This window comes from Mastacembelus armatus, chromosome 9 (genome assembly GCF_900324485.2).
Source record: "Mastacembelus armatus chromosome 9, fMasArm1.2, whole genome shotgun sequence".
Lineage (NCBI taxonomy): Eukaryota > Metazoa > Chordata > Actinopteri > Synbranchiformes > Mastacembelidae > Mastacembelus > Mastacembelus armatus.
Window position 1 is genome coordinate 1,950,670 of NC_046641.1, and position 25,098 is coordinate 1,975,767.

The following is a 25,098-nucleotide window of genomic DNA, read 5'->3' on the forward strand; positions in this document are numbered from 1 at the left end:
ACTGGGGGTGGGAGGACGGCGATGGAGGGGCTACGTGATTGACAAGCAGCATATGGGTTCTGGTATTTGATGATGATAAATACTGCACCCTAGTCACATCAATTAATTTACATCCATTGATTTATAAAGGTCTCAAAGCATACAATATGTACATATTTCTATATATAAATAGACATGTGGAATGTAACTTCATTCATTTCATTAGCAAAGGCAGGTTAGGTAAAAGTAGAGCAGGTCTTCCAGTCATCATGTACATAGCATTCACCTATTTTTTTAATCACATTGTGATTATCACCCAAATGGTTAAATATAGTCCATGTAACTCATACTGGTCCCAAAGTCTGCACTAACAGATTGTATCGGCTGTGGAAGAAAGTACAAAAGAGACGTTTCCCCCTGAACTTAGTCTTGCAGTCGGTACTTTCAAAGCACAGTATATTTGACTCCACATCAAGCACTTCGACTCAGTCTTTTAGCTTATTGGTGGTAAAAGTCAGGGCCATGGTTAGATTATGGTCTGCTAATGCATGCGGCACAGGAAAGCCCTGAGAGCAGGGTTTTCCTCTTAGGCTCAACTCGGTGTAATACTCACCGAGGTAATACTTCAATTTGAGCCATGAATCATGAAGCTTCAGTGCCCACCAATGCCCAGACAATTTTGGTTTGCCACAAATGGTATTTCTGTAAAGATCTCAGTTTGTGAATTTTAATACATTTTCTAAAATGTCTACAAAATGTTTTTACTTTCACTCTGGGTGTGTCATTCAGTGTAGACTGATGGGCAAAAGGGGCATTTTCCCATTTAAAATTAAAGAAACACTGAAGTGAAGTGGTCTTCTGTAGCCGGTGCATAATGCCACATATGTTGGCTGACAGGTAACAAGAAACTGCAGTACATGAATGTCAAACACATCTAAGGTAATTTGAGAGGGTTTATAGTTTATCCAACAAAATGGAATCCAACTTTAGAGCAATTACATCTCAATGTAATGTTAACATTATCATTTCTCCATAACAGTCTGGGTTTTGGTGGTGCTACTGGACAATGATCCCAGTCTACATTTGCCTTATTGGTCCTGGAACTCTGTAATTTGAAATCCAAAATTTACTGGATTAAATTGAGAGGCTTTTTGTAGAACATATACACAGTTTGGGTCCTGACCAATATGACATATGTCTGTTTGGCAAGTAGCACTAATTTCAGATCTGCTACATGCTAACTCAATTTTTGCTGTTTTTATGAAATATATCCATGTCAACTGAAGAGGAAAAAGGAGACTCGCAAGACTTTAAACTCAAGTGTGAATGACGTATCTCTCAGTTTACTCTCAAGATAATTTGGTCAAGATTCTGACTCCACCACTAACAAGAAAATAATGTTATTTAAAATCAACAACTGATTATGGATAGGCTTTTATCCCTAAAACCATATAAACTCCAGTGTCTACCCCCACACAGAAGAAAACAACAGTCCTTCCCATACTGATCCAGAAAAAAATTGCTGGAAGCTGCTTAAAAGTTTAAAGCTGGAGTCCTGCTCAGTGGAGGGACTCCACAGGACATTTTCCTCCTAGAGGTCTTCAGATTCATCTCTCTCCATCACTTTAGCTTTTTCTGCTGCTTATCAGCTCCAGTGAGTAGAGGTGCCTGAGATAGAAGGCCGGATAGTACCCTTTGGAGAAGGCTTGGATCCAAACCAGGACATCTAGGACACAAAACACACCTTACATTAGCAAAACTAGCTTAAATTAGTTTTTATTTGCGGTTTGTTCATGTAAGTGTTGCTAGTTCAATTCACCTACCCCAAAATAAAATAATAAGCACTGGTATTCCTTTACTAATTGTTTTTAGGCTCATTTTAGTTTTCATACCTTGGTGTTTGGTTTGGTTGTTGCCTAAGTTGAAAATATCTTGATCTTGACCATCCTTAGGCAATTATGAAAATAATTGTGTGATCTGTGTTTGCAGCCCCACTCCCTGGTTTCAGTCAGTATATGAGGTTAATATAAATGTTTGAGAAGATGAAACACAAGGACCCAAACACCAACCTTGTACTCCAGAGTTTGCTTCAGCATGTCCTCTTCCTCACGAGTGAAGTTCAGCAACACTGATACAGCTCGTATTAGCTGATATGCCTGACAGAACGACACACACTTCAGACTCAGGTAGGGTTTGTAAAGGAGCCAAGCTTGGTCATTTAGTCACTACAGACAGACCTGTAGTCCTACACACAAAAGCTTTGCTAACTGTTGAATAGAATACATTTCCAAAAGGTGCTGTCGAACCTAACAACCGTAGGGGTTCAGTTCTCTGAACCACCGCACTGAGGAACAGACCCGAAAACTACAGACCATTTGGGCTTTTTTCCTGTTGGCATTCAGACCACCAGTAGGAATGCTGAAGTAATGTAAGCTGGCTGATGGTTGCTATAACGACGTCACTTCTGCATGACATTCAACAAGGCTAGAGAAAATTTTCAGGTTTCATTCATATCTGTCTAAATCTCTCTGAATTTTGTCTGTCACGTAGGCAGCCTGGACTTTGGCGTTGGTCAATTTGTGTGTTTTTTTTGTTTTGTTTTCTTTTTTAAAACCAGAATCTGTTGTTTACACTACTAAAATTAACTTTTAAAAAAAATGGTAGTTGCCGGTTCTGCTTTGTCTTAAATTTGTGTTTGATGAATCAATGTAAACGTACATCATTCATAGTTCCCATTGCACTGAAAAAATACCTCTCTAGAGTAGAAGCTAAAAAAGTCCCCCCAAACAGCATTCTCATAATTCTCATAATAGTTTCTGCAGTGCAGGCACATAAAAAAGGAACTTCCTCCAAAGGTTCTAAGAACTCCAGTCTGAAAGTGCCTAAAATGAGCACTAAGGACTTACTTCAGCCTCTCTTGATGACATAAACTTGAGGACGACATGTTTGAGGTACTCAAAGTTTATTTCCCGTGAGTCATTGAGGTCTGAGGTGTTGGTCACGGTGGTGTTGGAGACTGGGGGGCTCGGGGTAGATGCTGGTGGTGGGTCTGGGCAAACCCTCTCTTGTTTTTCTGTTCTGTTTTCTGGCAACTTTTCCTTCCCTTCAGCATCTGGCTCTGGTTTTAGCTTCTACAGAACACAAAAAGCGCATTTAAAATTCATGCACATTGTTACATTGCGTAAGCAGAATAATACAATGTGCTACAAAACAATCTGCCAAGAATAAAGAACAAGTATTATAAGTTAAAGCAAATCAGTTGGATTTGAAATTCAATTGAAGTGACAGTTTACTTTGAGATTTGTGATTTAATTTATGGCTTTATTTTGTTTTTGCTCAGTTAAAAGAAACGAAATTAATTAATTGAATCAAGAATTTTTGCAACTGTACTAGCAAGAAGAATTGTGAGAAGAAATACCAAACCAGAGAAAGCCAAGAACATTTTGTGTTATTAAGTAGAAGTGTTAACCTGCCCAGAGCCCAGACATCTATGTGTGCTCAGCATAGATCAGTATTGGGCCCTTGGCTGTGGAAACTGGGTGCTCTCATTCAAATTCACAGCAGGACAGAAAGTGTATTTTTATGCGATTTGGATTGTGTTTTACTGTCCTCTGTCATGACCTTCTAGTTAAAGCTTTTTGAAAAATGGCTGAAGGGAATCATAATGTTTGATAGGAAAGGTGAATGTAAACTACAGTTTTTGTTTACATATATGAAATTTGACATAGCTCAGTTTTTGTTATATGCTTACCATCAACATATGGGAGCATCATATGCTTAATTCTGATGATATATTTCAGATTATATTTATGTGTAATGTTTACAGAGTAATTTGGAATTTTTTTTCTTTTCCATGCCTCCAAAGGTAAATATAAGGAGTGTCTTGTAAGACCATGTGGGCTAGGCACCTTTGGGTGTATGACATAAAAAGTATTAATGCATTTATAGTCATGCATTCCTACATTAACAAAAATAACTGTCTTACCAGTTCTTTCTGCAACGTCCTCTTAAGTTCGGCTAGTCTCTGCTGCAACTGCTTGATGGTCTGCAAGACAGCACCCATCACTTAAGGAATCAACTCACAGTTGGCCTTCTCATTTATTAAAAGTTACGTAAACAACAATCATGGCTTCTGTAACTAAGGTAACCTTTTCTCCTAGGGTAATCAAGTTACTACAGTGCACCTAAGCTTGTGAAGTAGTTAGTTCTGTTTACATAAATACACAGACATACAATGACTAACTTCCCTGTATGTCTGCACTGCACTGGTACAGTCTATCTGTATGTAGCTAACACTTTGGTGCTTATGTAAGACTATAAAGGTGGCTAACCCTGTTCTTGTCACTGAGCTGCTGCTCCAGTTCTCTGTTGACTTTCTGAATGTGATCCAAATCGTCCACAGTTACACTGCCATTCTGATCCTCCTCACACAACTCAGGGCTGTGAAGCTGCTCTGTCAAGGTTTCAACCTCCACCTCCAGGTACGAGATCTGGACAGCACACACCAAACCACAATGACTCAGTTACCTCTTTGAAGAAGGTATAGCAGGTTAGAGCAACACATTCAATATGTACAAGAAATAATACATTTACAAAATCAGTAATTGCACTGGAGATATGGAAAACACTGCTAACAAACCATCAAAAGCAAAAAGTCTAGACTAGGAGTGGATGTTGAGCTGTCAGGTAAAAGGTGTACTGACTTTTGCTGCTGCTGTTAATATGGATCTTTCATTACAGTTGATTGTGTCAAAAATGTTTCATGCTTCACTTTTCTTGGGCATTGGCTCAAAATTAAAAATGCATTAAATAGACATTTTATAAATTACATTTAGATAATGTTGTAGTATAGTTATAGTGTCTGTAAGACTTCATTTATATGTTTAAGTCAATATCTTATTTTGGAGCGATATATTCCGTGTATGAGAGCATGTATGTTCAGATTTTTGTGCTGACCCGTGTCTGGCAGCTATCTAGGTGCTGTGTCTGGCTGAGTAGCTCCTCCCTGAGGCTGATCAGCTGGGAGTCTTTATCCAGCTCCATCTGCTGAAGCTGGGCTTGCAGCTGCTCAGCCTCCATCTGCAGCTGGACTATTGACGCCTGCCGACTCTGCACCTCTGCAACACACATACAAAGGCAAGTAATATCACTAATCAACAATACTTAGCCTAATCCCAAGATCCCAAGCTCTGATGCAATATTCAAGTTCTGGAAATAAAGTCTAAGGTAGCATGACACTTGAGAGCAAAGCCCCTCAGCTCCTCCTCTCCATGCTCTATTCAGCCATCCAGCCCCACATCTACATCCTTGTTGTGTGCACCGCTTCAGATCATGCAGCTCTCAGGCATACTCTGCCATAAACTAAAACTTTCTAGTATCAGAGAGGTAGTAAACTAGAAGCACATTCACATATTGACTGGGAGCTGTGAGTGTCAACCCGACATTGGCCTTCTGTGAATGGTTAGAAGCTCACTCAGAAACTTAAGAGGACAATATCTCTGCATTGCTGCCAGCTCAGTGTTAATTTTGACAGCAGATTCTAATTTAGTTTTAGTCATAGTCTTTTGACTAAAATTCAGTTTTAGTTTTAGTCATATTTTAGTCGTGCTTTGTTTTAGTCGACTAAATAGCAAAAGATTTTAGTCGACTAAATCTACAGTAGATTTAGTCGACTAAAATATATTGGGTTTAATTTAAGTGTAATTTAGTTAAACTATTGTAATATACAAAATAACTTAAAATTAAATAAAAACAAGTTTCATTAAATATACAGTGGGTACAGAAAGTATTCAGACCCCTTTAAATTTTTCACTCTTTGTGTCCTTGCAGCCATTTGCCAAAATCAAAAAAGTTCATTTTATTTCTCATTAATGTACACTCAGCACCCCATCTTGACAGAAAAAAACAGAAATGTAGAAATTTTTGCAAATTTATTAAAAAAGAAAAACTGAAATATCACATGGTCATAAGTATTCAGACCCTTTGCAGTGACACTCATATTTAACTCACATGCTGTCCATTTCTTCTGATCCTCCTTGAGATGGTTCTGCTCCTTCACTGGAGTCCAGCTGTGTTTAATTAAACTGATTGGACTTGATTAGGAAAGGCACACACCTGTCTATATAAGACCTTACAGCTCACAGTGCATGTCAGAGCAAATGAGAATCATGGGGTCGAAGGAACTGCCCAAGGAGCTCAGAGACAGAACTGTGGCAAGGCACAGATCTGGCCAAGGTTCCAAAAGAATTTCTGCAGCACTCAAGGTTCCTAAGAGCACAGTGGCCTCCATAATCCTCAAATGGAAAAAGTTTGGGACGACCAGAACTCTTCCTAGACCTGGCCGTCCAGCCAAACTGAGCAATCGTGGGAGAAGAGCCTTGGTGAGAGAGGTAAAGAAGAACCCAAAGATCACTGTGGCTGAGCTCCAGAGATGCAGTAGGGAGATGGGAGAAAGTTCCACAAAGTCAACTATCACTGCAGCCCTCCACCAGTCGGGGCTTTATGGCAGAGTGGCCCGACGGAAGCCTCTCCTCAGTGCAAGACACATGAAAGCCCGCATAGAGTTTGCCAAAAAACACATGAAGGACTCCCAGACTATGAGAAATAAGATTCTCTGGTCTGATGAGACCAAGATTGAACTTTTTGGTGTTAATTCTAAGCGGTATGTGTGGAGAAAACCAGGCACTGCTCATCACCTGCCCAATACAATCCCTACAGTGAAACATGGTGGTGGGAGCATCATGTTGTGGGGGTGTTTTTCAGCAGCAGGGACAGGACGACTGGTTGCAATTGAAGGAAAGATGAATGCGGCCAAGTACAGAGATATCCTGGAAGAAAACCTCTTCCAGAGTGCTCAGGACCTCAGACTGGGCCGGAGGTTCACCTTTCAACAGGACAATGACCCTAAGCACACAGCTAAAATAACAAAGGAGTGGCTTCGGAACAACTCTGTGACCGTTCTTGACTGGCCCAGCCAGAGCCCTGACCTAAACCCAATTGAGCATCTCTGGAGAGACCTGAAAATGGCTGTCCACCAACGTTCACCATCCAACCTGACAGAACTGGAGAGGCTCTGCAAGGAAGAATGGCAGAGGATCCCCAAATCCAGGTGTGAAAAACTTGTTGCATCATTCCCAAGAAGACTCATGGCTGTACTAGCTCAAAAGGGTGCTTCTACTCAATACTGAGGACAGGGTCTGAATACTTATGACCATGTGATATTTCAGTTTTTCTTTTTTAATAAATTTGCAAAAATTTCTACATTTCAGTTTTTTTCTGTCAAGATGGGGTGCTGAGTGTACATTAATGAGAAATAAAATGAACTTTTTTGATTTTGGCAAATGGCTGCAATGACACAAAGAGTGAAAAATTTAAAGGGGTCTGAATACTTTCTGTACCCACTGTATATGGAATATGGCCTTTTCATAAAAGACCAAAAATTAGATATGCATTGTTTATAACCTGCATATGACATTCTTCATTTTTTAAAGCAAAAGGTCAACTCCAAAATATTTAAGAGAAAAACTGTATTTAGCAGTAATACCATTGCATCAAACATGAAACTGACCCATATATCTTCTCTTTGTTTTCTCCAGCTGTTGCCATTTCATTATAGTTTAAGTCACACAGACACCCAGTGTAGGCTATGATGATGTGTACTCGCGCATCTCGCATCGCCGGGTGGATCAGTTACTTTTTAAATGTGCACGTGCATCTTACACGTCTTACAAGATTAATTCTGATTGGATCTTTTCCAAAAACATCTCACTCACATTTTCGTCTCACTTTTATTAGTCAACGAAAATGTCAATATACTTTAATTATAGTTTTCGTAATCATCACTTAATTTTTATTTCGTTATCGTCTTGTTTTCGTCAGTAAAAACGTGTCGTTGACGAAAATTATAACGAAAATATTTCGTCAACGAAATTAACACTGCTGCCAGGTGATCAATTTTAAACAGTACCTCTGTACATTAATGTATATTCTGGAGTATCTTTCCACTATAATATATTAGAAAGAGGTACATTTTGTAGCTTTAAGGTAGCAAAATGTATGTGACCATACCAATCTGGAGTGTTTTGATGTCTTCCTCTCTCAGTGCCAGCTTCTCTGTAACAGCGGACAGTTCCTGCTGTGAGGTCTGAAGAGATGTGGTCAGATCCCCAACCTGACATCAAGCACAGGTAAACATTTTTATTGAAAACATAACCACACATAGGATAATAAACATGGCCCAAGTTAATTTGTGACATTTGATGCCTTTTTTAGATGTGCTTTAGACCATCAGTGGTCTTGTGCAGAGGAAGTGTTGGTACAGAATCAATAGCCCTATTAGTGCTACTACAACTACTGTACAAATCCATATTAAGGCAATAAACAGTTAAAGAGAAAGGACAGTCCATCATGACATCAAGAAATGAAGGTCACTCAATTCACAAAATCTCAAGAAACTTGAATGCAAGTGCAGTTGCCAAAACCATCAAACGCTATGATCAAACTGACTCATGAGGTTCATCCCAGGAACGGAGAACCCAGAGATACTTGTGCTGCAGAGGACGTGTTTATTAGAATTACCTGTCCTAGGAACTGCTGACTGACAGCATTTCAGATTACAGCCCACTAAAGGTTTCCCAGAGTTCAAGTGGCAGATATATTTTAAAATCCACTGTTCAGACTGAGTGAGTCAGGCTTTCATGGTCAAATTGTGACAAAGACACCATTTCTTCAGAAGAACAACACTTCCCTAGGTTATGAGCTATTTCCTCAAGAGAGTGTGGAGTGCCACAGCAGATGACCTGGCATCCACAATCACCTGATCTAAATCTAACTGAGATGGTTTTGGGTGAGTTGGCCCAGAGAGTAAAGGAAAAGCATTAATAAGTCCTCAGCACCTCTGAAAACTCATTGTATTTAGATGTTGAAATTAGTTCTGATGGCAATGGAGACGGACGGTTCGTTAATCTATTCACTGTAGCAAACAGGACACAGGAGTTGTTACTGCGGTTTTTGATTTCAGAAAAATACATTTTTCTTTTTCTACACAGAGTTTCATTGAACACACACATTTGTTTATAAATGCCATTATGAACTTGGAGTTTGCCTAGACCGAGTCATCATTAGTCCACGGCGCCTTTTGCCTGTTCCTGATCACTTTATCTTTAACAGGAGCAATCACATCTATAACATTTAGAACACTTGAAGTAACAAATCTTCAACATGAGAAAGAGAGGCGTCTTCAAACCTAATCATCTCCATGTCCCGGTGTTGTCATTTATGTCTTTTTTTTAATAAAGCTGTATCTTTGGAGAATTATGGACAAATCAAAAAAGACACAAAAACAATCAGATAAAACACCAATCACAGTGACATTTGAAATGTTAACACCCTTAGTAATGACAAGGTCCAGAGTGTGACCTCTGGTATGGGTGGGCTCACTAACATGCTGACTAAGACTGTAGGTTTCAAGGACAGCAGAAAGGCATATCTGTCACAGGCCTTATCCATGGGTACATTAAAATCATCTGTAATAACTAAACAGTCAAACTCTCTGATGTCAATACAGCATGATGGGCCTTTAACAACATACCTGTATTTGCAGTTCCTCCTTCTGTCGTCTGGTTTCTTCCAGAGCTTTGGCAATTTCCGTGCTCACTGTCTGTCGGCTGGTCAGCTCTGCCTGAGGGAACACACATATTGGTGAGTGAAGACTACGAATACATTCTGCTTTACGCCATGTTATATTAGTTAATATTTTACATTTTTAGCAGCTCTGGGAACCTTAGTATATGTTCAGCATGAAGTAGGTAGACGGTTGTTAAGTAGCAGGGCTATGAAAGAGGCATTACATCTCCATACTTTTAAGTACTTTGATGGTACTTTAAATAGTTGGAATAGATTTTTACATTTCATGTCACTATTTAAAAACACTGAATATAAGCAGAGCTGTCAGGAATCAAACTGCAGTATGTGCAATATATGTAAAATAAAACATTGCAGTTGTTCTTACCCTATATTGCTCCAGCTCTTCTTTCTGCTGCCTCAGGGTAGACTTCATGTCATTCCTCTCCTTGTCCAGATCAGCCTACCACACAAGAAAAGAAATACAGGTTTACATAGGACAAATTGTGTCTACAATTACAAGCTGAAAGGCCATGCTCTCTCACTGCAAAAGTGTGCATGAACAGTTATTCAACTGGTGATTAAAACAAAAGCCACTATCCTCTTAGGATGTACTAACATGGCTTAACAGCATGACTACTGCATATCTTATAGACTAATTAAAAGAAAAGTAGAACATACCATTCTGTCCTGCAACATCTGTTTTTCTGTCTGTAAAGAGGAGATGCTTTCTTCTAGCCGACTGATCTTCTCCTGATTCTGTTGTTGTAACAAAGACACCTGATGCTCCAGAAAGGCTTTCTCAGCACTCCGCTCTCCTTCCTGAATAAAACACACATATGGAAGCATAATGAAATATACGCATACAGACAGAGCTTTAACAGACTGAACATTAATATTTTCCCTCTAAGAGGATTGGAGTACACAATCATAAGTGTGCTAAAATCAACTTCATATACACATCAACATCATATAGTGTGCCATGTTGGCTGCCACAGTGTCATTCCTAATATTACCACTAGATGACAACGAAGTAAAGATTTCTAAAAGCATTAATCATTTCAGTTATTTGATTTTGTTAAGTCATTTGTGGAACATTACTGAACATTAAAATACCAAACGATGGGGAAAATGCTAAATGTGTGTTACTGATAACTGCTTAGAGAATGTGTCCACTTACTGAACATAGCTGGTAAATTTACAACTTAAAAACTCGTTTTGTGTCCTAACTACTACTCACCAGTTTCTCCATGTGCTGTTGTTTCTCTGTGAACTGCTGCTCTGCACACTTTAGTTTCTCACTGCTCTCTAGGACTTGCTGTTCCAGGTTAGCTATCTGAAACACAAAACAGTACAATAATTGATTGTGACTAGACATCCATACCATGAGAATCAGTGAGTCAACTCAAATCTATATTTTTCCAATTTCCTAAACAACAAATCACAGCAAAGATGGTCAAAACAGGATGGCCCATGTTGCTGCTAAACTGTTCACTGCTGTCAGTTCTATGCATCCTTCGTAACAGTGTTTAATTAACAATGCACTAAACAAAAAACAATTAAATTAAAGTGTGATTTAAAGTCCTACAGCTGAAAATTATCTACATTAATAAACATCACAAACATGTTGCTATGAGAATGCTAGTATCTACTACTGGGGTTGATGTTAATATTAAGTTTGCACTATAAGAGTCAAACATGTTCACCACTAAAATTGAATAGGTCTGTGATGTGGTTGTGACTTCAGCTGGCCAAAAGTAGATTCATGCTGCTTTACACAGTTTAAAGCTCTGACTGAATTACACCATATCGAGCTAACATGAATTTGTATTTTCAGTTTTGAATCAGCACATAAACCAGCACTTTATTTTATTTTTTACTATTTATTGCAGGCGTATGTCTGATTGCTTACTTGTGTATCTGTTCTTTCTCTGTAGGCCCTCGAGGAGTCTTCTTTGTGTCGGAGAAGGGTCTGCAGCTCAGTAATACTGCAGCTCATTCTGGAGACCTGAGGTCAAACAAGAGCATTGTGGTGCCAATTTATCACTTATTCTAACATATTTTTTCATTTTTTTACCATCATAATCAATATTTGGAACTGAAACTGCATTGGACGCTCAGGTGATCAGGTTCAAATAGGTTGGAACTGTAAATAAATAATGTGTTCACCTGAAATTTTTAAGTGGACTTAGCAATGTGTAGCTACTTGATCATCAGTAATTATATCTATTCATATATTATTCCCTCTGTATTCAGAATGGTATCACCTAGTATGATAACAGATGCAGGGACTTTACTATAGAGCAGAGTTCAGGCTGTTTCTAATTTCACTGGTTTACCTGGGCCTCCAGAGAGCTGACAGTACCAGCATGGTTTGTCCGAACAGCCAACAGCTCTGCTCTGGTCTCTTCCAGATTTTGCTCTAGGCTGGACTTCTGAAAAAGTAACAACATCAGTCAATGCAATGTGTGAGTATAAAGTCATAAAAATAAATAAAGCGCATTGTCATTGTAAAATTCCTGCAACGGTAGTTTTACAAGCATTATCTGTGATCTGGTAAAAACACCACATCACTGAAATTCACTCCTAAAGAGAATGTGTTATTCTTATGTCTTCTGTAATCTACCAGCTAACCTGTGGTACTGCAATAGTTTGTTAATTAAAATATATACCGTATTTTCTGGACTGTAATTTGAACTTTTTTCTTTTTTTACACTGGCTTGTCATGCAACTCATACAGCACAACGACGTATATGTGTTAATTTACTGTCATTCTGTGAAGTAGTCACTAGCATTAGCTTGCACTCTTGGCATAACTGAATATAATACTGCGCCGCTAAAAATGTAAAAATGTTTATGTTCAGGCTAAACTCTGACTCCTAGTATAACACAAGTTAAAACACCGCCTAAGACAGAGCTATACTGCAGATTTCAGGTCTGCAGCTGAAAAAAAGCTCAGAGTGAGTGTCTGCATTCTGACAACCTAAGAGAGGAGGAGACGCTGCCTCACCTTCATGTTGGTGAAGTTTAAGGTTATTTGACACAGATAAATGAATGTTGTAATGCACTTCTGCTTGTTGTTATGCCCAGTCTAGGTTTTTCATTTGCTAATTTAGACTATAATTACAAATGTGACTTATACACCAAAGCGACTTATATATGTTTTTTAATTTTCAACAAGGCCGGTTTGATTAAAAGCAACTAATATTCAGGTGTGACTTGTAGTCCTGAAAATACAGTAAAAAAAAAAAAAAAAACAAAACTACCTGACTCTACTATTAGAAACTCTTTGAAAACTCTTTTTTAATTCAGCCTGGTCTAGATGTATTTCACCTCCTGGAGAAGCTCCTGCAGATGCTCATCCTGGCTCAGGTTCCCCTGCAGCCGTCTCTCCAGTGAGGTCACTTTCTTCTGAAGGTCCACCAACAAGCGCCCCTTGTCCTCCTCTGTCACAGCAGCCTGATGATATTAAGAAAAAATATGTCAAAAACAGGCATATAATCCATTCACCATTAAAATAAAAACCAAATATCACATATTTTTAATATCAGGACTGATCACCTTGTTTTTCTAAAAGGCTGATCAGCTGAAAATAGCTGCAAAAAAAATCTATTGTTCTGTTCCTGACACATGAACAATAACCAATATACCAAATTCACTAACGTGCTGCCTAGAAAACATTTTCTTTCTGAATATTTGCTGACTGCTCAGTGCCAGTAATCTTAGCCATACAACGAAGGACAATGGTATTACTGATGACTTCTACTGATCATTATGTCTCGACCTTTTGTTGTTGCAACTTCAGGGCATCATGTTCAGCCTGTAAATCATGGAGGGACTCCTCTAATTTTGACACCATATTCTGTGACTGAAAAACAAAATTTCACAAACTCATTTGAACAGTCATATTTTTGTAAAGAAGGTGGATATTTTAATGCAGCTTGTGCTGCAAAAACAGACCTTCTGGAAGTCTTCAGAAACCTGATGGATGACCGACTGCAACTCCTGGCATCGCCCCTCCAGCTCCCTGATCCTCTTGTCTGCCTCCTCCCGAAGCAGCAGCAGTTCCTCTCTGCACAAATCCAATCAGATGCATTTGGTCTCTTTTTTTAAACAAAAATCAGAGTCAAAAATCTAACAGATGACAACAGGCATATATCCCTAACATTATGCCTTAAGGATATGACATTATGACTTAAAATGAATATTCAATTACTTTGAAAAGTTTAGCTATCTAATAACTATCGATCTTGCCTCAAAAGCCTTGTCCAAAGAAATGTTGTCAAATGGCTTCAATAAAGCCATACATGTACAGTCCTACTTAAATGCCGCTTTCCTGACAAACTCAAACTTATGCATGCTGCTGAGTGCTGCTTACCGCTCTATTTCAAGCTCAGAGGTGAGTCTGCTGCTCTCCTCATAATGCTGCTCCAGGGCCTGGAGTTTCCCTCGAGCCTCAGTCAGCCCTCGCTTTGCTGACTGAACTTCAGCCTCTTTCTGCTGCAGTTGGACCTCCTGCTGGCTCAGCTGTTCCTCCTTCCTCAGCAACTGATAAACAGGAAACAATCATAATCATAGAACACGCCATGTACTAAAGAAAGCACAATATAAAGCCAGGTGAAATACAACCACACCTCACCATGCCAAGTGCTTTTAAACACCTGCAGTGCCAAAGATATGCTCCTTGCCTGCAGTGATGTCACCGATTGTACTTGCTCCGAACCCTAGATCATTAAATGACTCTTTTCCCACTCATTTCCAAACTTCAATTTGACCGCAAAGTGGCAAAAACAAAAGTGGCAAACTACATCACTATTTTTAAGAAATGCTGTACATTCAATGAAACAACTCCACATGTACGCACCATGTGTTTAACTTTAGCTAACTCCTGTTGTTGATAGCCCTCCAGTTCATCCAGATCATCCCTTTTCTGGAAGAGAGCTACGCTTTGCTCCATTATCTCCTGAAGTTGGGCTGACAAGGCAGCCTTCTCCTAAACAAACACAACAGTTATAATATGCAAGCACAGTAAACATGCATTGCCCTTTTGCACGACACATGCAGGGTTTCAAGAAGCCAAATTTAGAGGGTCACTATAGTGTCCTGCTTTGGAGTGTTAATGTTTTCTTTATCTAATCCATGTGTACAAGGCTGCACGTGCAAGCACACAGGTTACAGGATTCACCTTCTCATCAACTCGCTAATCGTAAATATGGTAAGAGTGTTATTCACGTTGGTGGCAATGACATATAATTACGCCAATCGGAGGTCACTAAAATTAATGTTGAGTCGGTGTGTAACTTTGCTAAATTAATGTCGGACTCCGTAGTTTTCTCTGGACCCCTCCCCAATCTGACCAGCGATGACATGTTTAGCCGCATGCCGTCGTTCCGTCGCTGGCTGTCTAGGTGGTGTCCAGCAAACGATGTGGGCTTCATAGACAATTGGGCCACTTTCTGGGGAAAACCCGGTCTGGTAGCGAGAGACGGCATCCATCCCACTTTGAATGGTGCAGCTCTCATCTCTAGAAATTTGGCCGAGTTTATTAGCCGACCTAAAGCCTGACAATCCAGGGTGGGGACCGGGATGCAGAGACTCAGTCTAAAACGCCTCTCTGCAGTTTCCTTAGAGCCGCCGCCCCCCTCAAACCACATAGAGACTGTGTCTGCCCCTCGAACATATAAATCAAATAGTTAACAATCAAAGTTAACACAAGAGGAGTTATTCATAAAAACCTAATAAAAAATAAGACCACTCCTCTTATTGAACAGAAAGACAGAACAGTCAGACGTGGATTATTAAATATTAGGTCTCTTTCAATCTCTGTTAGTAAATGACTTGATAACTGATCACCAAATTGACCTACTCTGTCTCACTGAAACCTGTCTACAGCAGGATGAATATGTCAGTCTGAATGAATCAATAGCTCATGGCATAGCTCTGACCTCCAGAACTACTTTGGGTGAAAAACCTTGGAGTTATTTTTCACCAAGATGTGCACCTTTGCACATAAAACACACATCTAGAACTGCCTTCTTTCATTTGCATAACATTGCCAAAATTAGGAATATCCTGCCTCAAAATGATGCATAAAAACTAGTCCATGCACCTGTTACTGCAAGCCTGGATTACTGTAACTCATTACTATCGACAAAAAGCCTCCAGTTAATCCAGAATGCTGCAGCCAGAGTCCTGACAGTAACTAGCAAGAGAGATCATGTTTCTCCTATATTGGCTTCTCTTCATTGGCTCTGTGTAAAATCCAGAATAGAATTTAAAATCCTTCTCCTCACATACAAATCCCTTCATAATCAAGCTCCTTCATACCTTAAAGACCTCATAGTACCATATTATCCCAATAGACCACTTTGCTCTGCTGCTGAGTGCAGGTCTACTTGTGATTCCTAGAGTGCCTTGAGATTAGTGTATTGTGATTTGGTACTATACAAATAAATTGAATTGAAATTGAAATGAATTCTCAAAAGAAAATGTCAAAGTAAATGTGATGATTAGGATTTCAGATGACAATTACACTTTTTCTGGAACAACTGTTTGAGCCAGTGTACACTGAGGAAGACATGATGCTGAAGAAGGCAAGAACATGGGACACAGATTGGTGGACTGAAGCAAATACTGTAGATGACAGCTGCTAGTGCTGTTGTAACACATGGCAAACTATACATGAAACTAGAAAGTTTTTGCTGCCATAAGCAAGACATTTTGTAACCACTGCTGGAGGAGTTGGAATGACAGTGATGCTGTGGACAACCCGACATGTGTGACGAGCCATCTTAATGTCAGTGCTCAAATTAATCTTGTTGAGTTGGACATGTTTTAAATTGTAAAACACATCACTTGCGTCTGCACTGCTTTGGGTGCAATGATTGCTGAACCACAATGAATAAGACCTTGTTCAACTGTGTAAAGTATGCAAGTCTATAAACTAGAAACTAGATTTTTTTCCTCAGTAATGTGGTGTGTCGAGTGTGTCCAATAAGAAGTACTTGTAGGTGGGTCATCCGTATTGCTATTAATCCATCATGAACCACACAGATGAAATTTAAAACTCCACTGTGGAAATTAGTCAACCGTTAAAGATGGTTTGATGAGCAACCAATTATTACCATGTATTATAAATATGGACAATTCTTTTGTAATGCAAAGCACTGAGTTTTAAGGTGGGCATGTCACCTGAACATTTGTAAAGTAGGTAATTCTGCAGAATCGTACAAAAGCTAAAATACAGTATTGATACACATCTAGGCTAATGACTAGCATTTATTTGACTTAAAAATGCAAAATCATTGGCATGATCTGTTAGATGCGCTTAAGGTTCATTCACTTGTTTGGTCCTGATTAACGGAAAAAAGTCTTTTTCCTTTACCCTGCTGTTTAAAGTGTGTACTATGAAAAATGGGGAAAAAAGACCCACTTATACTGTAATCATACAGGCATGTGTACTGTGTGGTTGCTACACTACACTCTCTGCATGTACTTCAAATAGTTTGGTCCCAAACCGGTAAAAATCCAGCGCTTATGTGTTCAAGATGCTTATGGCCTCAAACAAGAGACTGCTTTCTAAGCAGTTCACTACCTGCAGTTGTACTTAACAGCACTGTAACTTAAAATGCATATAAATGCCACCACAATCATGTGGATAGTCTGCTTTGCTTTCACAGTGCAAACAATGCATAGACCTCATTCACATTAGCCTAAGCAAACCAACCTAACAAACAAATTCACCAGAATTTAGCTGATCTGAGGAAAATGGGTTAGGGATGAAAGCACCCAATCTAAGTATTGTACTGCTCAATCCTTCCATGATCAGTCACATTTCAAATCCTCAGTATTATAAAAATGTAGCATATTATAAGAAGTCCTTGAAGATAGATTTCAAGACATACCTTTTCCACATTGGCCATCTTCTCCATCCATTCCTTTCGTGTAAAGGACAGGAAGATGTCAGTGCACAAGCCACAAATCAGCGCACTGCTAAAAGGTGCATGGAGTTGCATTTACCTGATCCTTCTTTTCCAGTGCTAAAGCCATCCCCTCTGCCATTTTCGCTCTGTTGGCCTGGTAAGACTCATTCTGGTCCTGAAGTTTCTTTATGGATGCTGAGTAGTGACAGTGTGAGAGAAAAACAGAAAGGGAAAGGTGGAAACCATATAGAGAGGTTTGTATGCAACCAAAGAGAACAGAAATATTAAATAGCACAGAAAGTAGCACTGTTAGTGGCTGTGAAAAGTTAGAGTCTGATTAAGGAGTGTGCTTATCCTAGAAGCAAAAACAGGAAAAGACAAACAAAGCATGGCAACTGACACAAACTAAAATGCAGTTTGGGAAGTTAACACTGCAGTGAATAGTGAAGAAGGAATAATAATCCACCCTGATTAATTAAACAAATCCCTAGAGGCTGCACTGTTAATTACAGCTCTTGATATTAAGATACGACAACCAATAACAAACTAGACCATTAATACTTGAGCATAAATCTCAGTCCTCTGTAGATCTTTACCATGAACAAAAATGGTAGTTGTACCTGATAGGGTTGCTTGGGGGAAAGCTATGGGATCATTAAAATTAGAAGTCATACATCAGAGTATGAGACATCCTGAAAGAAAATTTACATCTTGCTCTGTTGTTTGACATTTATGGAGTGCCTAAAATGGAAAGTGTTCATCAAATAGGAAACATGCATGTGCTTTGTAAATTTCATGAAAATCTGCTGATAAGCCCTCATGTTCACTGGACACAGCTGCTTTCTGTCACTCTCCATTTATCCATTCTATCACATTAACACAGTTTCATCCACTGGAAGAAAAAACAAAACACAAAAAAAACAGACAGAGCGCCTTCAACCAATTCATCAGCCACCACTATTTCTTTATTAAAGCATTACTGGAAATGTTCATTACTGCTCTAGCTTCACTGATTTCATCAGAGAAGAAACATAACATATAATATATAAATATCTAGGTGCTAAACATAATCAAATAATAACTCTCAGTGAAAGCATTAGATTCTATTAAAATTCACACACTCTCAAATCCCAACCAAGGCAGTGAAACAGGGCTGTCCAGAGAATATCCAGTGGATATTAGCACATTGGCTGAGATGGGTCAAGTGAAGCAGTCGCGACAGAGCCAGAACACAAAGCAGCTGCATACAATGGACACTGAGGCGTTTAAATGTGATATTTTTTGTGAACTAAATTTCCTAGAGTTAAGGTGAGGAAGCCACTAAAACATTTGTCCTGAGTAACATAAATTGAGAATCGGGGGTAAAGCTCAATGTCAGGCAGACAGATGTTACACAGTCAAATGGATCAGGAAAAGTCCCTCCTCAGAGGCAGAAACACCTATTTCTCCAATAGTTCTAAGCTCAACAGAGCAGATACATTGCAGCTATATGTTGACATGAAATAATGTCATCCACTGTCTGATGTTCATAACCTTAGCTAGAGTAGCTGGTGAGCTATTTTTATAACAAAATTTCTTGTGCACATACATCCAACTGAAAGCAATGGGTGAAGGTCACATCTTCAGGAGTGATTACAACACACTGTAGGAAACATAGAAAGCTGCTAACTTGAGGAGTGTGGGACAGTAGAGAAAAAGTGGGTACACCAACAACATACAAGATGATGCACACAACCTCAAAAACAATGTGCTAAGTAAACAGTGCGAAAGCCCTGAGGGTGAATTTTTACAATATAAAGAAAAAGCATCCAGAGCTCCAAAAGAAAGCTTTAAAGCCTATGATACGAGCATCTGGAATAATAAACTATCTTCATGGCTAGGTGATGGTTAAAACAGCTGACAGACAGATGAGAGAAAGGAAGCTAATTGGGAGGAGAGTAGAGGTACGTACAATCCTGATGCTTTTCTAATGCAATTTCAAGCTTCTCCTTGGTCTTCTGCATAATTCGTAGCTGCTCAGCATAGTCTAGTGTTGGGAAGTAGGGTGATGGGATGGGGGTATCAACAGCACAAACACACACACATGCACACCAACACACAACCGCACACACAAAACACAGAAAGGAGCAACAGGTAGGTGATGATAAAGAGAGGCAGGAGAGAATATGAACAGAAGGAGAGAGAGGAAACAAAAGGGAAAACATGATTGAGAAATAATGGAAGGTAAAACTACTGATTTTCTTATCTGAGAAAACCATACTGGTTAAAAGGCTGCATGAGAATGTGCCACCTTTAACCTGTGTGAAATCACATAAACCGCTCAAAGAAAAGAGGAGCTATTGTATAAAGTAGAGGATGAGAAAACTTTAAAACTAGAAATGTAATTTTTCCCATTGAATATACATCCAGCAACCAGCAATAGATAATCATATTTATTCTGAAACATTAATGTAATCAGCATTAAGAAGAAAGAAAATTTCTACCATGGTTAAGCTCTGTACTTCATCATACAGCATAATGAGTAGAACGGGGTCAGCTTTACATACAACTTGACATTGATACATTGATATAACACAAGTGTGTCATTTGTTTTAAGCTGTCCTTTTATCATAAAACTGACTCCCTGGCAAATTTACAACATGTTTCTTAAACTGAACTGAAAGCAATGCAAAAGTCAGGCCCATTCAGTATTTTTAAACGGTATCAGAAAGATGAGAACAAATTAAACACTGCTTTCCTTATACAATTTAGTTGTATGCCATTGGGGTAGTGCTGCTGCCAGGCTCATGGACTAGAAGTATCACTACCAAGACTAGTGATTAATTCTATGCTGTACCTGTCAGGTTTGAGAGGATGGTTCTTTGGTTGTCTGGGTATTGCAGATTTGCTGTGGTCCTGTGCTGTCAGGTAGATCTATCTACATCATTTTATGAAAGTCTGCACTTGTAAACTAAAGTGCTTTTACTCATAATGGGTGTGACTGCGGCTTGCAAAGAAAAACTGAGGCAAACAAAGTAAAATTTAAATGGGACACAATTTTACACCTTACACTAGCAGTAGGCTGACATGACATGACAATCATGAGCTGGTCATTTGATGATTCTGATGTTATTACATTATTGAACAGTTAGGATAGGATCTATCACTTACAGCCCTGTGCATTACTGGTACAAGCTACACTTGAACTGAAATATCTCTGATGCAGTGTATGTGCCCTGAAAGCTACAGGCTGAGATGTCCCAGCAGCTTGACCTCAGACTGACATGTCCTACCTGACAGCTTGGCCTCTAGCTTCCGGATCTGATCATTCCGTCTGAGGAGCTGGGAGGGCAGGTCATCCCTGGAGCTGCTGCCATCAGATGCCTGAAGACACAAGCAGTATGAAGTAGCACTTATTCAACAGGTTCATGATGATGCCACTCTTTCACAGTCTAAAACTATCAAGTCATGGCAGTCAATGTATTACAGCAGTTATTTTTAGCACAGGAAAATATACACCCTACTGGTTAATATTCCAATCTGGTGACTAGTCAGAAACACTTCAAAAATGCAAATATCCTCTATATGATATCATGTCATTTAGTAAGTCGGCCGAAGAAAAAAAAGTATATGAAAATTACATGAAATGGATACATAAAGAAAAGAATTTGTGCAAAACAAACTGGGTAAACTGCTTAACCCATACTACTGTCACAAACACAACGTCAGATATTGACTGGCAATACTGATCCTCAGCACCTTCACTAAATAATTTAGCCAGGTGCAACCGAGACAGCCCTACAGCCTCAGATATCTGGCTTTCTCCGCCAGAGATTAATCTATCCTATCAGTGATGATGAGCATAGATTTTCCACACATATGGATTTCCTTTATGAGCCAGGATCACAAAGTTCTGTTAAAAACAATGTGGAAAAAGCAAGAAAAAAACCTGAAATATCAGAGTGCACTGAAGAGTTGACATAAACAGGTAAATATGTAGCCAGAAACAAAAGGAAAATAACATATAAATACAAAAAGTCATCACTGAGTGTACTCTAAACTAACTAGGAGATATGTCAAGTTGTGCAAGTGTCTGAACTTCAGGCTATACTAGTTGGTCTTAGGACTGAGTAATACAACATCCTGCCTGGATGCAGTCAGTACAAAAGAGACCAACGCAATGCATCATCACTCCTCTATAGTAATGTCAGTCACACCCAACCCTGGCACCTGGAGCTGACTGGTGACTATTTCTATGGGCCACCAAATATCCTATCATAGCACTGATTTCTATCTGACGTACCAAAACCAATATAGAGTGACAAATCACATGACAAGGAGATCCATCCTTGATTACTTTATAATATTGCTGTTGGGTATTTGGGTCTACAAGGAGCTGGATGCTGGTTTTTAAATTGCTGGTGTTTTGTTGTTTAATAGTTTTTAACCTTCATATCTAAGAGCAAATTATTTATCCCATATTTATTCTTCTGACCATCTGTTTGTTTGGCAGTGAGGTTGCACACTGGGATGTTCCCGGGCGTTCAACTACATTGGAGAGAGGCAGTATAAATCTCTTATCCAGATGCTAAGAGGATTCCTAATGCAGCTGGACTAAGGACCAAGCATCAACAGGAGCTGCCAGAGAATTTCTCACATTGGACTCTCAGTGCTGCCTCAGAGAGCAAATAAAGCACCTATATCACACTCAAAGTACTTTACATTCACAGTGTGCATGTTCAGAGGTGGTATCAAACACTTTCTACTAGTGGGAATCTGGTCAAAATAAAATAGTTCCCTCTCTGTTTTGTGGTGCTAATAAGTGGGGTTATCACTTAATCGACAACTATTTTCTTAATTACTTGTTTTGTTTGCTGTAAAAATGCCAGAAAACAGTCCAAATGAATTCCTATTTTGTATATCAACAGTCCAAAGATACTTCAGACTTTGAGTGTCCAAAAACAACCTGATGAAAGCATCTAATAATTAGCTTTTTGTTTTAAATGGCCATTAATCAATTCAAAAGTGGTTGAACATCTTTGGAGTTGTATTAGCAAGTCGTATGGAAATGTTTGTTCCACCTTAGAAAACTTTGGACCTAAAGATAACACAAATCAAAGACGAAGAATTATTACACTTGGAAGCATGATAATAAAAACAATGTTATACAAGCTGTGAAGATGAGTAATTTTATATATGAAGTTCAGTTTCACAGTACTACCCAACCTGTGAGAGGAATAGTGTATACTTTATTTCTGCCGCTCTAAAGAAGCTGCTTAAACTGTGAGCCAATAAACCCAACATCACTAATTTAAACATTATGTTTTTTACTTGCCAAGACTGTCAAATGAAAAATGCCATCAGGTTGCCTCATATGAAAAAGCACAATGCAGCTTTTTTAAGGCTTGAACTATAATAGGGGCAGTCGTGGCCTAATGGAAAGGGAGTCGGACTTGAACAAGGCACCGGACCCCTAACTGCTCCCCGACCGCCGCAGCACTGGCTGCTCACTGCTCCGGGTGTGTGTTCACGGTGTGTGTGTGTGCACTTGGGTGGGTTAAATGCAGAGCACAAATTCTGAGTACGGGTCACCATACTTGGCCATATAAGTCACTTTCACTTTCATAATAGGAAGTGGACACTTCTATGACTGGACACTTACTATAATTTTCACACTGAGTCTCTTGAGCCTCCCAACTTTGCGGAAGCACTGACATTAACCATTACAAATTTTGGATTCATGATTAAATAATCTGACTAGATTTTTATTGATGTGCTTTACTGCTTATTATAATATGATTTAATGGCAACTTAATCTCACTCTTAGTTATAGTTTCTGCTTTTATTGTTTTATATTATTTGGGATTAGTTCTTCTGTGTAAAGAGTCTATGAGGATCTTGAAAAATGTTCTGCAATTAAAAACAAGCATATGACTGAGAACAGAAGAGGTGACTGTTTTACATTGTGAAATAAAGAAAATCAAAAATGAATGCAATTAAAAATATGAAAAGGGTAGGTTGCATGCCAAAGATGTAGAAACCTATAAAGGAAGGTGCTTGTAAAGCATTAAACTTGAGATTGATGAGGATTTCACAGAGACTTACAAAGTCATCCCCTGAGTCAGCCCCCACTGAAGTAATGGATTCCTTGCTGATGGTGCGTGGTATACGGACCCCACTCCGTGGTGCTGTGGCCGCCTCCTCTGCAATCTTCTTCTTTAACTTTGCAAACATGTCTGTCCTTTCAGTTTCAGTATGAAACTCTATTTGAGCACAGTTAGTATTTTCTGGAGTGCAAGTGTCTTCACGTGATGCATGGAGTTTAAGGCTCTGTTTTCTGAGGGCTCAAACAGAGGCCCGTTATCCCCTCAAAAGGAGTCTGTATTGGTAAACCCATTCTGCTACATCTAAAAATAGAAAGGTGACAGTTATTAAAATATCAATATTGACACCAGAGGGTACTTGTCTGTAATAGTCACGTGTGACATTGTTGTGATGAGCCCAAGATCAAATCCCACTCTTTTTTTGGCCTTTAGTTATTAACACACAGCATAACAGGCAGGATATTTTGACATATCAATGACAGACAAATGTTGGTTGGGTTTGTTTTGTCTGTCTACTGTGTTGGCGAATTCTAGCAAAGAATCCAGCGGTTATTTGGACATCTGACTTGTGGATGAAATATATTTAGCTAGTAAAGTATGTCATTTAGCTTTATTTCTTACAGCTGTCAAATATGTTGCTGATATCGTCGTTTAGCGGATCAAAATGTTATACTTGTTATAACTCAAATTATACCAATTTGAGTTCCTCCAAGTGTTAAATATAGCTCAGAAAATCAGAGAGTTGGGTAATGATGCAATTAATCACAAAGACTTAACTGTAAATAAAAGCAGACAGATTCTGAAATGAGTTTATAATTAAATGTGCTGCCTGGGCTGCCTGTTACAGTTAGTGCACACTATTAACTCAGACTTTTAAGCAATGTGCGAATAAACTGGGTCAAAATTGCTGCAAAGTAAAAGCTGTGCTGGGTCTTAGCAGTGTCGAAGCCCATCAGCAAATGTCTAACTCCAGCCATAACAATGAGAGTTAACGTTAGCAGCACCGGGTGATGTTAGCTTTCGATGGCTGGCTCGTTCACTGAAGACTTCTTTATCTTACCATATTAACTTCGATATGTAAAAATATCGGTCCGTGGCGTTTCCACGAGTTCGGTCACTGTATGTTTGATTTTTCTTTAGGAACTCAATGAACAGCTATCGTTGTGACAGACGCCAGAAACTCCCTAATGCCGTCTCGTCCGACCAGCTAGCTAATGCTACTTGGTGAGCAACACGTAATCACACCAACACAGATGACTGATAACGTCACGGCAGAGCCTCTTTTCATTGGGCAGGAGATCTGCGAGGGGCGGGGATGCAGCGAGCAACAGGCGCCGCCTAGAGGCCGCAAAAGCAACAGCAGCAGCGTTCATTCAGATATGTCGAGCAGGATTTCGGATATCCAAAATGAAATTGTGACCAGTCATAGTGTAATGGTAGATATCTTGAATTTAAACTGTGACTATCCACATTGTAATTTTAGCTATCTGAAA

At 39.2% G+C, this 25,098-nt stretch overlaps 1 protein-coding gene across 2 annotated transcripts; it reads right to left on the reverse strand.

The window, feature by feature from the left end:
• Positions 1–102: 102 nt before the first annotated feature.
• Positions 103–24,835, reverse strand: golga1 (golgin A1). 2 transcript variants are annotated; one of them, XM_026322025.1, is made up of 24 exons: positions 24,666–24,835; positions 23,607–23,908; positions 20,795–20,885; positions 19,474–19,548; positions 17,620–17,717; positions 17,505–17,537; positions 14,465–14,593; positions 13,979–14,148; positions 13,561–13,672; positions 13,385–13,468; positions 12,934–13,059; positions 11,940–12,035; positions 11,513–11,608; positions 10,841–10,936; positions 10,282–10,422; positions 9,989–10,063; positions 9,569–9,658; positions 8,047–8,149; positions 4,936–5,096; positions 4,311–4,469; positions 3,965–4,024; positions 2,886–3,110; positions 2,049–2,135; positions 103–1,705 (listed from the first exon to the last, which is right to left on the reverse strand). In XM_026322025.1, the coding sequence occupies exons 2-24, from the start codon at positions 23,733–23,735 to the stop codon at positions 1,625–1,627; spliced, it is 2,517 nt and encodes an 838-aa protein (XP_026177810.1). In that variant the 5' UTR covers positions 23,736–23,908; positions 24,666–24,835; the 3' UTR covers positions 103–1,624. The 2 variants fall into 2 exon arrangements, with proteins under 2 accessions (XP_026177810.1, XP_026177811.1); XM_026322026.1 differs by lacking the exon at positions 14,465–14,593.
• Between the last annotated feature and the right edge of the window lie 263 nt (positions 24,836–25,098).

Bases quoted from the DNA above. Each gene is read 5' to 3' on its own strand.
- golga1 (XM_026322025.1), bottom strand. From the start codon at position 23,735: ATGTTTGCAAAGTTAAAGAAGAAGATTGCAGAGGAGGCGGCCACAGCA. The intron at 13,673-13,978 runs GTAAGCAGCACT...GGATTTGTGCAG, and splicing joins TCTGAGCTTGAAATAGAGCG to AGAGGAACTGCTGCTGCTTC. The intron at 12,036-12,933 runs GTGAAATACATC...TTACTTTTTCAG, and splicing joins TGCAGGAGCTTCTCCAGGAG to AAGTCCAGCCTAGAGCAAAA.